Source organism: Prunus persica, chromosome G2 (genome assembly GCF_000346465.2).
Source record: "Prunus persica cultivar Lovell chromosome G2, Prunus_persica_NCBIv2, whole genome shotgun sequence".
Taxonomy (NCBI): domain Eukaryota; kingdom Viridiplantae; phylum Streptophyta; class Magnoliopsida; order Rosales; family Rosaceae; genus Prunus; species Prunus persica.
In genome coordinates this window covers 15,207,841-15,224,071 of record NC_034010.1, presented here as the reverse complement: position 1 = coordinate 15,224,071, position 16,231 = coordinate 15,207,841, and the positions used below count along the sequence as shown (strand labels likewise).

General features: G+C 36.4%; 2 protein-coding genes across 3 annotated transcripts; both read right to left on the bottom strand.

The window, feature by feature from the left end:
- On the bottom strand, positions 266 to 3,548 carry LOC18787080 (pentatricopeptide repeat-containing protein At1g08070, chloroplastic). The gene has a single exon (XM_007219973.2). The coding sequence runs from the start codon at positions 2,366 to 2,368 to the stop codon at positions 560 to 562; it is 1,809 nt and encodes a 602-aa protein (XP_007220035.1). The 5' UTR covers positions 2,369 to 3,548; the 3' UTR covers positions 266 to 559.
- On the bottom strand, positions 3,642 to 9,972 carry LOC18785282 (glycosyltransferase family protein 64 protein C5). Of its 2 annotated transcripts, XM_020558390.1 has the most exons (4): positions 9,270 to 9,972; positions 8,687 to 8,809; positions 5,818 to 5,985; positions 3,642 to 5,580 (listed from the first exon to the last, which is right to left on the bottom strand). In XM_020558390.1, exons 1-4 carry the CDS (start codon positions 9,636 to 9,638, stop codon positions 3,898 to 3,900), a joined length of 2,343 nt encoding a protein of 780 aa, XP_020413979.1. In that variant the 5' UTR covers positions 9,639 to 9,972; the 3' UTR covers positions 3,642 to 3,897. The 2 variants fall into 2 exon arrangements, with proteins under 2 accessions (XP_020413979.1, XP_020413980.1); XM_020558391.1 differs by lacking the exons at positions 8,687 to 8,809; positions 9,270 to 9,972 and adding an exon at positions 6,290 to 8,680.

The following is a 16,231-nucleotide window of genomic DNA, read 5'->3' as shown; positions in this document are numbered from 1 at the left end:
GCATTGTTGAACTCACGTGCATTAATGGCTCACAGGCTTAACGTGTGTGTGGATGACTGATGCGAATACTCATTTATACTTAATGGTGTTTTTGGTAGAGTCATCCCCAACGGCTCACGATCCTCTTTCGCAAATTTACAAATTCCCGACAGGTCTACATGCATTTTGAAGGACTTAGAAGTCGAGATCTTTGTTAAAACAGGGCAAAATAGGCAAATGTGGTCATGTACATAGAAGACAAAAGCAGCTTCTGCATGAGCAAACATAGATCATATAGTACAGTAGACTAATTAAATTTTGTGTCGATTAGGGAGTGTAGTTAACAGTTTACAAGATAATTCTTTACATAAATTACCCAGTAGGTTGACAAAAATTATTAAACTTGGTTGTCTTACTTACCTCTCGGAATATGCAATAAATCCTCAAAGAGCATGATGTTGAACCAAAAGATCAAGTTGATTATGCCAGCAGAAATGTGTGCAAACTACAAACCCTTTTCTTTCTCAACCCACCGGGACGATTTTCTGTTGATATGTCTCAATCATCAAAACAATGTAGTTCAATGTGCCAATAGCTCATGGTTCTTTACGTGGCTCATAATCTCATCCAGCAATTTGTATATGTCTTTACTTCTTTTATGTGATTTGTCACCCTTTTTAAATTCATGAACAACACCATCAAGTTCAATTGAACTACAACCAGGAGTTTTCTTCATGTTCTTTCCTTTCATTGCCCTTCTCAACTTCACTGCATCCTTCCATCTATTTGCAGAGGAATAAATGTTTGACATGAGCACATATGCACCATCTCTCTCTGGCTCTACCTTCAATAGTTTTTTCATTACACTTTCAGCAAGCTCTACTTTCCCATGGATCCTACAAGCTCCCAATAGGGCCCCCCAGACAAAGGAATCAGGCTCAATTGGCATGTTTTTAACAAACTCCTCCGCCTCATTAATTAACCCGGCCCGGCCTAAAAGGTCAACCATGCAGCCGTAATGCTCTGTCTGAGGTCTGAGCTTGTACACACTTGACATATCTCTAAAATATTTCTGACCCTCTGCAACAAGTCCTCCATGACTACATGCTGCCAGGACTCCTATAAATGTCACCTCATCTGGTTCGATGCCCATTCTAGGCATCTCAGCAAATATATCCAATGCCATCTCAACTTCCCCATGCATAGCTAATCCGACAATCATGGCAGTATAGGAATATACATCTCTATGTTTCATGCCCTGAAAAACTCTAAAGGCTTGGTCTATGCTTCCACACTTTGCATACATATCCACGAGTGCATTCCCTATAAACCCATCTGCCTCAATCCGATTTCTATCAACATAAGCATGTACCCACTCCCCCAACTCGAGCACTCCAAGATTCGCACACGAATTCAAAACACCAACTAAAGTAACATCATCTGGCTCAAGACCTATTCTTTGCATCTCCCGGAACACATCCAATGCTTCCTTAAATTTCCCTTGATGTGCCAAACCCGATATCATTGAATTCCAAGAAACCACATTTCTCACAGGCATCTCGTTAAACACCTTATATGCAAAATCAGCATCTCCACACTTCAAGTACATATCAACCAGAGCATTTCCTATAAATACATCTCGGTAGACCCCATTATCATGTATGTATTCATTTATCTTCCTCCCCAAGCTCAAGTCTCCCAATTTAGAGCAAGCAGAGAGAACAATGACCAACGTCATCTCATCTGCCATCATTTTGGCATCACACATATCAAAGAATGCTTCCACGCCTTCTCTGGGCAACCCCATTTTAACATAACCCTGAATAAGCGTAGTCCATGACACCAAGTCTCGTTGAGGACCTTCATCAAACAAGTTGCGGACACAATTTATAACCCCACATACAGCATAGAGCCTCATAAGAGTGTTCTTCACATACACATTGGACAAAACAAGCCCTGTCTTGATAGCATAGGTGTGCATTTGCTGGCCTTCTCTCAGCGCACGTGACTGCGCGCATGCCTTGAGAACAGAGGGCACAGTGTAGTTATCAGGAAGGAGGCCATTGACAAGCATATGTTTGAGTAATTCCAACACCTGAAGAAGCAAGCTTGCCTTGTTGTTGGGGTTTGAAGGGAGGCCTTGGATGATGGCATTGTAGAGGCTGAGGCAGAGGTCTGGCTTTTCCAAGTGGTTTAAGAAGGAGAGAATGTGAGTGAAGTTTTTTTCAGTTGAAGAAGTGAGTTTTGGATATATGAGGTGTTGGGTTGGGAGAGGGAGAGGCCTTGTTTTGATGATAAATGCATGGAATTGTTTGAGCTGTGTTGTGCTTACTGATTTGCATGATTTCAGTCTGCCAAAAGCTTGAACCCATAATTCTTGGGAGTTCATGTATTCTTAAGAGTGAAATTGGCGAACTAGCAAGGTGGAGGCAGAAGACTAGTCAATTTTCTCTTTTGGGTTTTTTAGTCTGTTTTTCTGTCAACTATTTAGACTCTTCAAACTAAAGGTCTGGGGGCCATTTCAAATTCACAAATCATCTTCAAAAGGTGAATACAAAATTGGGTTCATCATTTCTTTGTAAATACAAGCAAGTTTGTTTCCAGTGAACTAGACCCCGTTGGTGAAAAATTAGCAAAGTTAAAACAAATAAAATCTATGTTCAAGGGAGAGGCTAAGCCCCCGCAGTTAGCTTGCATAAGTAGAGTTGTGCTTATGTCCATCCAAATATCCGCTGTTGTAGGCATCCCCTGATGTTAGAGTCAAGTCGTTCATTGTAACTTTGACAAATAGCTTTAACGGTGTGAAGTTTGCAGTCGTGAAATCTTGCTCCTGCCCAAATTCTGAGTCTTTTTTCTCTTACTCGCGCTGCTTGGAGCTGGAAGGATCCTCTTGAAGTTTCAAAGTCTTCTCTCTGTGAGATTCAGCTTGAGCCGGTAGTTCTTTGAGACGAGAAACCTCTTCCTTCAGGCGAAGCTCCTCTGTAGAGTCGCAAGCATCTTGAGCTTGAAGACGGACCTGCAAATTCCAGGTATGCTAGCTCCTGATGATCTCTCCGTTGGGACCGGAAAAGAAAAATCAAAACCCCTCCGGAAATGGGGAGAAGTGAAGTGTGAACAGCTGTAGTTTGAGAACTAAAGGAGCCTTCAGCCTCTATAAATTAAGCGACCATGACCGGGCAAAACCCAAACCTTCATCAAAAAAGAAAACCATTTCTTGAGCTGTTGTAAACACAGTCATGCAAAATTCTAAGTCTCACTCCATACTCTCTATTCAACCACCACATTCTAAGCCTTAATCACGAAAAAGCTCTCAGCTTTTAAGCTTGCTTAACTTCTGTTATTGAGTTTGCAATTTCTGTTTCAAGCTTAGGTCAAGGATTTTAACTGAGAAACTTCCTTAAGCATATTAGCTTACTTACAGAACATTGAAATTAAATTTTTTTTTCTTTAATCAACCGCTAAGGGGTTTTTTCTGAACTTGGACCTCTTCCAACATTAGGGGAAGAAAAACTAAATGAGAGCTAGGTTGTTGTTTCATTTATATTTCATAACATTATTACCATCATAATAGATCATACTCTCATGCATGATTCAGTCGGGGGATATAATAACATACCACATTTTTGGCAATAAAATTCGCAATTTCCATGGGGCGTCCAAAATCAAGAGGAATAGAAACTTAAGCCAGATCAATTTCCACCAACACATAAGAAATACCAAAAAAATAGCAATGTACAATGTACATCTTACTGATCAAAATTCAAATATATTGAAAAACTAAATTCCCCGACAGGAAATTCACAGGGGGCTAGGGAGGGAAAGGAGTATGAAAAGAAATTACTAAAAGTTCACTAAAGGAAGAGAGAAGGATTAACAAATTCAGGAGTTGATAAGCAACTAGCTACTCTACCTGCCTGGCTATACATCCCAACCATCCTTCCGGCCATCAAATTCCCACTTGCGCCCAGTCAAACTTCCATACATCTCAGAAAACTTCAGGAGGCAGTTGCTCCTTATATGGTAGTGAACCCGTGTATTTCGGCTGATTGCAGCACCAGATAACTTGGACGTATCGATTGCCCACGCTGGCCTCACATACTCCACGGTCTTAGACGAGCTTGCATTTGCATACAAGTAATTCATCAGCACGTCCTCACAGTTGAAATACTTGTCCACCACTTCCCTAGCTTGGCGGGCTTCTTCACCCCAATACCTTTCGAAAGCTACTTGACTATCAAGGAAAGCTGCCCCAGTGAGAATCATGTTGTAACCTTTATGAGTCCGGGCAAATTTCTCACCTCTATACTTCAATGGGCTTCCATCAATTAGCCGGGGGTAGAAACCCACAATACGATCTGGGTGTTGACGCCATATCCTGAATCCCCGCTCAATATCATTGCAAGTCATCATAATGTCGTCATCAAGCTCCAGAACAGCTCGTGTCTTTATCAAAGAATCCATCTTGAACCGATTATTAAGTGAGTTTTGTTTCTCTACTCTGATCCTAACTGGCACTGTGGAGTCAAAATCACTTACTTTAGGAGGTATTCCCTTGTTCCACACCACAATGATTTCTCGCACTGAGGAACATCTAGAATAGTGTTTAACATACATTTTCAAATTCCAAAGACGAGCATCATAGGTCATTGTTAATAAGGTGAACTCTGAGTAGTGACCTTTCAATGGGTAAGCTTCTTCTGCACCACTGCCACCATATATATATTTAACCCCTGTGCACATAGCTGCGACTCCACATGCCAAAAGTATAGCAAGAACCAGTCTTCCAGCACAGGTATTAGGTTTAATCCGACCTCTGAAGAATGAAACTTCTCTGTTCAAGCGGCTGCAAAACCGTCTCACTTTCGAAGAAAACAAATGTGACCTTTCCCAGGCCAAGAATGCATCACTCCTCTTACCCGAGTTGTAAGTGCACCAATTGAGGGGAATTAGGCACTTCACAGCTCCAAGTAGTACTCCCAGTAATATAACAAGTACAGCAACAATCGCAACTGAAGCACTGCCAAGAATAAACCTCCGAACTGAATCTCCGGAAGGTACCCGGTCTCCATCCATCACTCCAATCCACTCACCAGTATTCAGCTGCTGCACATCAAGATGATGATGGCGAGCACCATTCCAAGCATTGCGCCCCTTACTTGGCTCTATTAAGCCTAAGGAGACTTCAACTTCTTTGTATTCGTCTTTGGTAAGAACTTCCACCTTGAAGGTGCGCACTCTTCTCCCATATGTTTCAGCACAGTCTTGACCAAAACGATAAAGATTCCCATTGTAGAAAAATGGTCTGCCTCCATTTCGAGCCCCAAAGCTCTTATCAACATTATATACAGGGTTCTTTTTGTGTGGTTTCCAAGGACCAAGCGGTGAGCTGCTATACCAGATTTCCAACTGTCCATTTTTTCTGGTACCAAATCCACTGTGATCTGAACCAAAAAGCCAATAAGCTCCATTATAATTGATTATGAAGGAATCAACAAGAGGCTTTTTCATGATCACTTTTTCCAGAGTCCATTGCATTGGAAAATTGAGTGCTCGGTACAGACGAAGCTCTCCTTTCATACTGCTCTCAGGCATCATATAAATCTGTAAGAAAGAAGAAGAAGAAGTTATGCAATAGATATAAAATTTACCCTCGAAAATTAGATTATCCGTGGTTTTTTGTGTCTGCAATCAACCCATACATGTGTCCCTGAATGCTGCACTTGACCAAAGATGCATGAAAAATTGTGCAGAAATATTTTTTATGTTTCTTTGCTTCCATTCGCCCTGGTGATGGAATCAATTGGGTTGGTGTGCATGCAAAAAGAAATTGGATCTTACTTGGCCATGGTAGTTGAAGACATATGGATAAGAGAGATGCCACTCTTCATCCAAGGCAATGCCCAATTGCTGCCATGTTGCTCCCTTATCGGTACTTTTTGAAACCCCTATATCTCCTTGCATGGTGATTGAATTCTTGGTTTCATAGAACAAGTAAAAAATATCTCCCTGAAATGAGACGCCAAAATATTGAATCATGTGATCAAGTAGTTCTAAGCAAAACCACAACAGTTGACACGTTAAGACATTACAGGAATATTGCCAATATCATATTGGAATATATAATCGCAAGTAAAAATCTCCCTGAAACAAGAAGCTGAAATATTGGATAGTGTCATCAAGTAATTCTAAGCCACAACATTTGGAATATACATCTGCAAAGTAAACACTCATTCAAAGGGTATGCATACACAAGTACACAAACGCACGGAGAGCCAATGGCAGTGCTAACAGTCTCCAAAATGCCCATCACCTCGGAGAATTGTAGTCCGGTTGAATAAAGACACAACATTTCATATCTCTGGAAAATGATTTCTGGATTTTCTTGTGTTTACAACCTGGTGAACAACTAGGTCAACAGAAAATCACTTCATGGCCAACAGGAAAAATTGTTAAAAACTCATTAAATAACTGATGCAGGACAGCACAGTGATGGGTGTCTGGGTATAGTTATGGTGGCCTTAGGATGATACAAATTTGTAGAGATAGAAAGTGACTGACATTGACCGCCCTACCGCAATCCCACCGCCCCCACTACTATAATTCCTGTCGTTATTGTCAATTTCTAACCAACTTCCCAAATAAAATATAGTCATTTTCAATTTATTAAATAATAGAGTGACTATTTCCCGAAGGAAATCATTTTTCTTGGAAAATATTTTCCTCCAAATCAAGTGGAGCCTTGGTACAATCAAGTAGAAACGTCTACTTATATTGGTTGTCCCTTTCATGACAACTGCATTCTATGTAATAAAAATATCAATAACATGATAATTCCAGCAATGTTTTCAACTAGTGGTGGTCCCGGGCTAAGCACTATCAGAATAAACACAGGGCCTTATATTATCAAGTTCCTGGAATGTATCTATATCCAAAATGGTCCAGCAACCATAAGTTCGGTGATACCACTATCAAAACAATCTATTGAGAAAAAAACAAAGTCAAGTTTTCACCACAAGAATCCAGAGAAGAAAAGGAATACCATGTCAGCAACAGAGAAGGACTCTCCCACTAGCTATGAGTATTTATCAAAATCATGCCTTGTTAGAGAAAGACGAACCAACCAAACATAATAATAGCACAACATCAAATGGTGCATGAATGAAGTTTGACACTAAATCATGCACTTAATATCCTACACAGGAGATTAGACCCAAAAACAATTCCTACACAGGAGAGTATCATAAAATGAAATATATCTACTCTACTACAACTGTCCAACAAACACATATAAACCATATATAGTCAACAAATTTAGAGAAATAAGAACTTTAAGCTTGACCTTGATAGTTGCAATCAACTAGCATTTTACAAAGGATAACAAGAACCAATGTATAAAAAGAGAAAATAAAAAAGAATGAGAAGAAAAAACATATTCGCCTCAAATGCAAAACAAAAATGACATGGCCTACAACACACCAGCAGTTCGGAATCAGAGATGACAAAGAATTTCAGTGCTTTCAGAAGAATAAATGATAAGAGAAACTATCATTCTGCAAGAAGTGCCTATGACACAAGCTTACAGAAGGACAAATGATAGCATAAATCTAGCCAGCATCCAACAACAGGGTGTTTTGAACAAAAGCAATAATATTCACAAAGTACAATAAGATTGCAACCAACGAGCAATGAAAAAGGGGTTATGCTTATTGCATAGACACTGACACTAAGCGCATAAAGATGATTTCTGCAGACAAGTAATCCAAATGTAAAAAGACAGCCACTTCTAGTACAGAGAATCACTACAGCTGAAGTTTGAACATGAGAAAGGTTTACTGCATCCATTATGGTTAATGTTTAAAGTGAGAATAGCCATAAGAATCAGATTATTGCAAGGTAAAACAATTTCTCAAAATTTTAAAAATTATAAGGTACAAGGAAATAACACTCACTAATTCACCCTCATCGTCATGTCCATGCTTTCCAGATTCATATACACTACATATTATCAGTGTCATCCTACTGAACCATTAATACAAGTGATCCTTTCTCAACCTAGAACCAAAAAATATATATCTTTTCAATTACTAACAGCCATGCACATAAATTGGAACGCTATAAACCTTTCCAATTTCTATGTTGGCATACAAAATTAGAAGACCATCAGCGTCCGTCAGAACAATGAGGTAAGGCATAACTCAAACTAATCCTGATTGCCTCTGTCACCAACATTTCCTTCAGCGATGTTACTGCTAATGATCAATTCAAAGTATTACCTAACGATTGAAACTTCAGATAACATCAGTACTGCCATCATTATGCTATTCTCACCCACTTGTTTAAATTCACTTAAACTTGTTACCACTGTTGCTAATAAGAACAGAAAAGCATAATTGAAATCTTTCAAACTTAAGTGTATCAAATACCAAGTCCAGCACTTTACCTCCCACTCCAAGGAAACATGATAATATCCTACCATCTCCCCTTGAGATTTAAGCATGAAACCATGTAGTCCTCAAGGTTTTATCAGAAACATGGCCATAAATACTCTGCTATTGCAATTCACTCAGGGTTATAAACGTACAAGCCATGAAATTTCAAGTGCCTTTGCTATAGTACATTAAATTGGTCCTTCGAATATTGACATGCAATCAATTAGATTACAGAACTGTAAAAACTAAGAAATTTGAATAGAGACCAGAGCAATTACCTGGACATAAAGGAAAGGATCAGCAACAAAATTACTTGGAAAACCAGCATCAGAAACTGAAGCACAAGTCACAACTGGGTTGGCCACTGGCCAAGCCGCAGTTTTGTCCCTCCATACATTCATCTACACCGAATTCCAAACCATTTTCAAAATTCAAAATCACCCAAAATCCATAATTTAACAGACACTACCCAGCTCACAAATTTTTTTTCTTTTTCTTTTTTTGAAAAAGGAATTAAAACCCAAAATAAAAAGTAACCAAACAATAAAAGAACAACCCATAGAAGAAAAACTTAAGTTAACCAGCGCAGTTTGCTTGAAGAAAAACTTTTCCTCCAAGAAAACAAAAGAAAATTATAATAATTTACTGTGGAAAAACCACACTTCAGCAAAGCGAATTTCATCCCGAACATGTCAAATCAAAACAAACCTAATTGAAAAATCCTAGGCAAACCCACCATAACCCAAAAACTAAACTAAAACAAAAAACAAAAAATTCGAAAAATACCCATATTAGAAAAACACAAAACACACACACCCAGACAGTAAAAAATTACAAAATTAAAGAAATTAAGAATCTTACAGCTTCAATGGGTTTGAGGGAAAAAGGAGAGTCACCGAAGAAAACACCGACAGACCAGGAACCTTCATTGTCCTCCTGACAACCAAGCATGGAGGAAGACGACAAGGCCGTACGAGCATAATAGGGCGTGAAAGCGAACCAGACGTAGAGCGTGGCCACTGATCCGAACAACACGAAGCAGCCCAAGAAGAAAACGAACCCCGAGGACATTAAACACCTCCATCTACACCTACACTTGAGGCTCACGTTGCAGCAGCTGTTATTGCTTGTACCATTGGTACAACCACCCACAGCACCGCCGCCACAACCGCCGACAACACTACCACCGGAAACACCACCGCAACCGCTCCCCGCCGGACTCGAACCCATTTATTTTTCAAAAAAAGAAAACCCCACCACCAAACGCCGACGTGTCACCGCCGCAGAAACGACGCCGTAATTACCGCCACCGGCATTTTTGTTTAATTGATTTGATAATTAAGCGCTTCTTTTTTTCGGATTTTTGCCGTATAGGTTTGGGAAAAAGAGAAAAAAGGTGACGGAGCGAGAGATGTTTGAGTTGTGTTTTTATAGAGAAAGCTTACGAAGAAATTTAAGGAAAAAATATGAGTATATGGAAAATGTATATGACTATATCTATATAGAGTGGTCCGCCGATCAAGCCTTATAAGAGAACCAGAGTGCTCCTATGATATCTCACTTTACTCATTCTTTTGTTTTTTTACCTTTAAATGTTTTTATTTTTTCAGTACAAGTGATAGTCTAAATTATAATAAAAAGATCTTTCACATGTATACATACAATCAAAATGTCATAAAATATCACGAGTGTTCGAATTCAGGACTTTTATTAAAGGAATAATTACTTCAAACCACTACACTAGTGAATTCTTTACGAATTTTTCACTTTTTCATAGCTCATTAAAGGAAGAATACTTTAATAAATTTATCCTGGCACAATCTAAAGAGTACAATTTCGGTTCTCATCTTCTCCTGCACAAAAAATAAAAATAAAAAGAAGGGAAAAAAAACAATATTTTTTCAAATAGTATAATTCTTCTTCTTTTTTTGTATAAATGTATTCAATATTTACAGGTGGATATGTTGTGTTGTGGGGTAGCACAAAAAGATTGAAGTCCATCCTCCAAGTTAGCGTTTTGTCAAATTAATTTGAGGAAAACCTTGATTGGATCTTAATTGCAATTATTTTTTGATGAAATAGCGATAGTATTTTATTGATAAGATAAACAAAAATAAGTACAAAGCAATTAAGGTGCTAAGTATGGTTACAACTTCTCTAGTGACCAAACGCAACAACAGGTTGAATTGATTTGGAGAGAATCCGCACAACCCAAAAAATAATTAAAATCCCCGAATCAGTAATCGGAAGCACATGTACTCAAACATTCAATAAAGATTTTTCACACGACGGTAAAAACAACAGATCTGTAACCAAAGCCAAAAGGAAATAAAATATCCTATACAAAAAACAAACCACATCAAACTCCTAAAGAGTTCATAGAAATTATTAGATTAAAACAAACTAAGAAACAAGACCACTGTGCACACCTTCTCGGGCAACCCGAAAAGAGCCATATCGCCATATCGGCTACACTCATAATGTTACACCATCTAAACTCGAACCCGACGCAACCCGCCATCATCCACGCTTCGTAGCTACGAATCTACAACTGGAGACAAATCATTGCATGTGCAGGCCAAAAAAAAATACCACTATATCATGGTGGCAACAACGTTTCACGGCGACAACTTTTACATCACAAAACAAAATATTAACAAATTTAAATAAATAAAAAAACAAAACAAAGAATCAGAGGGAAAAGGAATGGAAGGAGAGTAATTGAGGACGACTATTGATTACCAACAACCATAATAACACTCCCTCATTATGAAGTCCTAGTCTTGAAATACTGTAATTTGTCATTACCATAAAATATTGTAACATTTCATTTATACAAGGGTCATTTTCACAAATGATCCTGAGATTTATGAAATTATCATATTTGATTTTTTTATATTTTTAGCGTTATAGATTTGGTACTTAAGATTACCTCGCGTGCATCAAATTTATCCCTACCATAGCATTCTGTAAGAAATTCAGCTAATAGTAATGAAGCAATAGATTTCTTAACTTGTAAGGCTTAGAGCTTCAAGGATAGAAGGGCCATTTCATAGTCATGGACTCACAATATATTAGTCAAAGTCGACATCACTTTTCCTTTGTTTTGGAAGTGCACAAAATTCGGTACAATAATATGTCAGGTAAGTTTTTTCAGGGGAAGAGTCACCTTTAAAGGGTTTTGAAAGAATTTGTAACGTGTCTTTGAATTGTTCAAATTTAAAATTATATGACTAAAAATTGACACAATTGAAACTACGGGAACTAAAATGATAAAATCGGCAAACTACAGGAACCAAAAATGACCGTTTACATTTTTTTTATTTTCAATTATTAGTTGCAAAATTTTGAACAAACATTAACATTGTTTGGTACACATATGGTTTTTTATTATACAAACATATAGAATGAAAACTGAAATTCATGAATCAAAATAAAAAGAATATCCTCAGAAAGAAGGAGATCATCCAGCTAGGAGCCTCCTCATTCCAAGATAGAATAAATTCGATACAATTGAGGAGCATATAGCAATAAAGAAAAGAAAAAATATTTGGTCCAGAATCCACATAACGTAATTCAAATTGAATTTCTTAACCATATACGATGTACTTACCAATGCAATGTTGAATACATCGTGGGGAGGTGTTAAATGGGAACATCTTATTTGTCTTATTAAAAATAAAAATAAAAAAACTGTCACCTTTGAAATTATATTATTTATTCATGAAGAGAAGAACCTTCGTTTTTATTCTGGGCTAAGAAAATAAGGTACATTATGGGGAGGGCTTTGTTTGGGAAGGCATATATTCAAAATTTGAGGGCTGTTTTTGTTTACCCAATGGAAAGCGAAACCAAGTGGGGATTTGGAAAAAGAAAAAGAAAAGGGATAAGGAAAGGAATTGATGATGGACTCAGCTTTCTTGACCTTGACTTTGTCAACCCTAGTTCAAATCAAATTGTATACTTCAGCACCTCCAAAGACGTTATAATTTAATCCAATTTGCAGTTTTACATAGAAGACTTGCTACAATGCTAATCGGCAGTTACAACTATCTTCTCTTTGGACATGAAATTTGATAACAATTTGGCTTCTAGAACCTCATACTAGGGTATTTATAAAAACTAATTTTACAACGGGTCCATACAGTCACAACAAAGCTACACACTATTATGAGGTTATATTTGTCACAAATATATATCGTCCTCGCTATCTATGTGAATCGAACCCGAGACTCTCAATTAAGTTAAAGCAAATACCACTAGACCAAAAGTTAGTTTGTTATGACCATTTTCTAATTGGCTTTATTTTTTGTTCTTTCGTCTAAAGATCCTACTTTTTAAATTATAGGACGAGAATAAAATACCAAAATCTTACATATACTTTAACTACATAAATTAAAAGTTTTAACTTATATCCATAAATCTCCTTGCAAATGATGTTGGAAAAGCCACAAATTTGATAAAAAAGAAACATTGATAAGGACAAATGGAATATGGATGAATGATGTAGAGAACAAAGATGAACCCATATGCTTAGTGGATAATGCTTTTATTGATTGCGCGCAGGCCTTCATTTGAATATGCGCATAAAGCTCGAGGGCAGTTTGAAATTGGTTTCGTTAGACTTAGAGCACTTCGTTTATACCAAAACAAGTTTGACCCTTTCATAAACAAACCAATAGTAAACCAAAAACAGAGAGAAAAAGTTCGAATAATATTATATTTTACACACCAAGGCGGAGCCAGAAACATAGATCATGGGGAATAGTATATAAAAATTTGAAATCAGTTATTTTTGTCTTTTATAAGCACTCCTTTTTAAAAAAATTAAAATTTTATTTTAGAATTAAAAAAGATAATGGGTAGTTGTGTTTCATAAAAATAAGATTCAGTATCTGATTTTTCTTTTAATCTTAATTTTTTTAATATAAAAAAGTGTGAATTTACCATATTATCCTCATTTAATTAATAATTTCAATTCTTAATGTTTGGATTAACTAAGGGAATTTTCTGGTATTTTGAATATTCCATCATTCTCTACATTTTTCTTCATATATACTAGTCCCTTGGCACATGCTCTCGCATGTGCCAATTGGTTTTCTCTTTTATTTTTTATTTTATTTTTAGAATTAAGAAAAGATAACATGGGTAGTTATGTTCTATAAAAGTAGGACTTATTATCTGATTTGTTTTAATTAAAAAAATGTGAATTTACCAGATTATCCTCATTTAATTAATAATTTCAATTCTTAATGTTTGAATAAACCAATGGCATTTTTTGGCATTTTGAATGTTTCACCATTCTGTGCCTTTTGCTTTATATATATTAGCCTCTCTGCACGCGCTTCCGCGCTTGCGAGAGGTTTTTAAAAAAAAATAAGTAAATTTATTTTAGAATTAAAAAAGATAATGGGTAGTTGTGTTCCATAAAAATAGGATCCATTATCTGCTTTTTCTTTTTCTTTTAATTTTTTTAAATATGAAAAGGTGTGAATTTACCATATTATCCTCATTTAATTAATAATTTGAATTCTTAATGTTTGCATTAACCAAGGGCATTTTCTGGTATTTTAAATGTTTCATCATTCTCTGCTTTTTGCTTTATATATATAGATATAGAAATTAATAATTTCAATTCTTAATGTTTGAATTAACTAAGGACATTTTTTGACATTTTGAATGTTTTACCATTCTCTGCCTTTTGCTTTATATATATATAGATAAATATAAGTTTTTTTTTTTTTTGTCCTTCATGAAAAAAGAGCTTATATGTATGTGTACATATATATGTATTCATACATATGTAATGATTTGGGATTGTACATGAAGTTTAATTCCTTCCCAAAAATGTACAATGTACTTTGCATCCCAAGCAAATTTAATCAAAATTGTATCTTATAATATCTCCAGAATTCTCTTAAATTTTTCTCCATTTGGCATGCAAAACAGTGATTGCCTTGAAATCTTCTAAATCACGTACTTTGTCCATAAATTGACCAAAAAAAAGAAAAAGAAAATTTGGATACAAACACTCACATATGACTGGATCTAATATTAAATGCATTCTCGATCCTTGTCAAGTTTGTCATGTACGTCATGGTTGATCCCCCGGCGATCGAGATACCTCCACTCTTCATGATGACGGCATGGGTCGGACAAGCTTTCTTCCCTAAGTTGAGGTTATCTGCTCTCCCAATCCTCCTGCCTGGCCCGGTGGAAGCTTTGATTTGATCCGATCGAAGTCCTTTGTTGACCACACATAATCACCTGTCAACTATATTGTATCATGATTGTTTAATAATATAACCTATTGTAATTATCTGTCCTCATTGTTTTAAAAATATATCCTAATATTACAATCTATCTATCTAGGAGGATTCTGATAGTTTTGAATTGTTAAGAAACCCTAGGTGGGATGGTCACAAACCGCTTTAGACATGGAGTAGAAATTCTAAATCATCAAATTTATACCCACATTCTTGTTTTTGTTAATATTTTAATCCTATTCTGAGCTGACGTGCCATGAGAGTGTTGCGTGTGGCAGTGATTGAAGATGCCACGTTAGTCATTGCTAGAAAAAAAAAAAAAAAAAAACTCGTTGTTTTTGTTTTCGTTTTAGAGCACTTCCACCCCTAGTAAAAGGGAGTTTAGGCTCGAAAAACAACCCCAACAAAGGAAAAGTTGTCATGGCAAGAAGTGGGCCCGTCAACTTAGGCAAGCTCGAAGGCAAGATTTGCCTAGGTTGCTGCTTAGGCATGCTAACGTCAGCGGTCAATTTAAATTGTAAAAAAATTCAGAATTTTTTTTCCCTATAAGTACCTAGCCATGTTCTTCACTTTCCACATCAAAACCCAAATCCATACATATTCATCTTCTCATATCTCATGTAAATAGTGATTGCCCTTGGAAGCCATCGGTGAGAATGTATAAAAAAAAATTGCTATTATTGTCACTATTCACATGAATAATGTTTGCCCAAAAAAATTCAGAATTTTTTTTCCCTATAAATACCTAACCATGTTCTTCACTTCCCACATCAAAATCCATACAAATTCATCTCCTCATATCTCATGTAAATAGTGGTTGCTCTTAGAAGCCATCGGTGAGAATGTATAAAAAAGAATTGCTATGATTATCACTATTTACATGAATAATGTTTGCCCTTACTTACTCTTCCCCTTTATCATAGCAAAATGGGATGAAAATGCGCTTAAGGCATTTTACCATTTTCTACAATTTTATCTCTAAGTAGCCTTTTTAAATAAAGAAAACGGTTAAAAAAAGAGACGGGCATATTTCAAATCCAAATGACTGTTCACATGTGCAGCCTCACCTAAGAAAGTTTGCGCACAATTATTTGTGCAGAAACAATCGAATTCTATAAACATTTTATTACAGAGTAGTGGTCGTGTCCTACATTTTATTGCCTTAAAAGCTGTCATTCATCAAGGTGGGTCAAGAACTTTGTCGTTTTTGTTTTGTTCTCAAGGAACTACTTTGTCGATTGGAAGGTTTGGCATTGAATTTGATATACACAAGAAGGGAAGGTGAAACAAGGAAAATGTTCGCATATATACGATAAGGTTGATGTTAGAGAGATCACATTTTAGATATTCGTAACAAGTTGGAGAGTTTTTAGATCCTGCCCTAAGACACCGATTAAAATTCAATAATAAAAAAGAAATAAAAAATTTTAGACTAGATTCAGAGAAGAATTAACTATTCAACCTTATAAATTGATTACCGTGATTTATAAATATGATCTTTCTAGCATTTTTCATCTGATAATATTTGCAAAGTTGGGAGCACCGGTCCCTGAATAA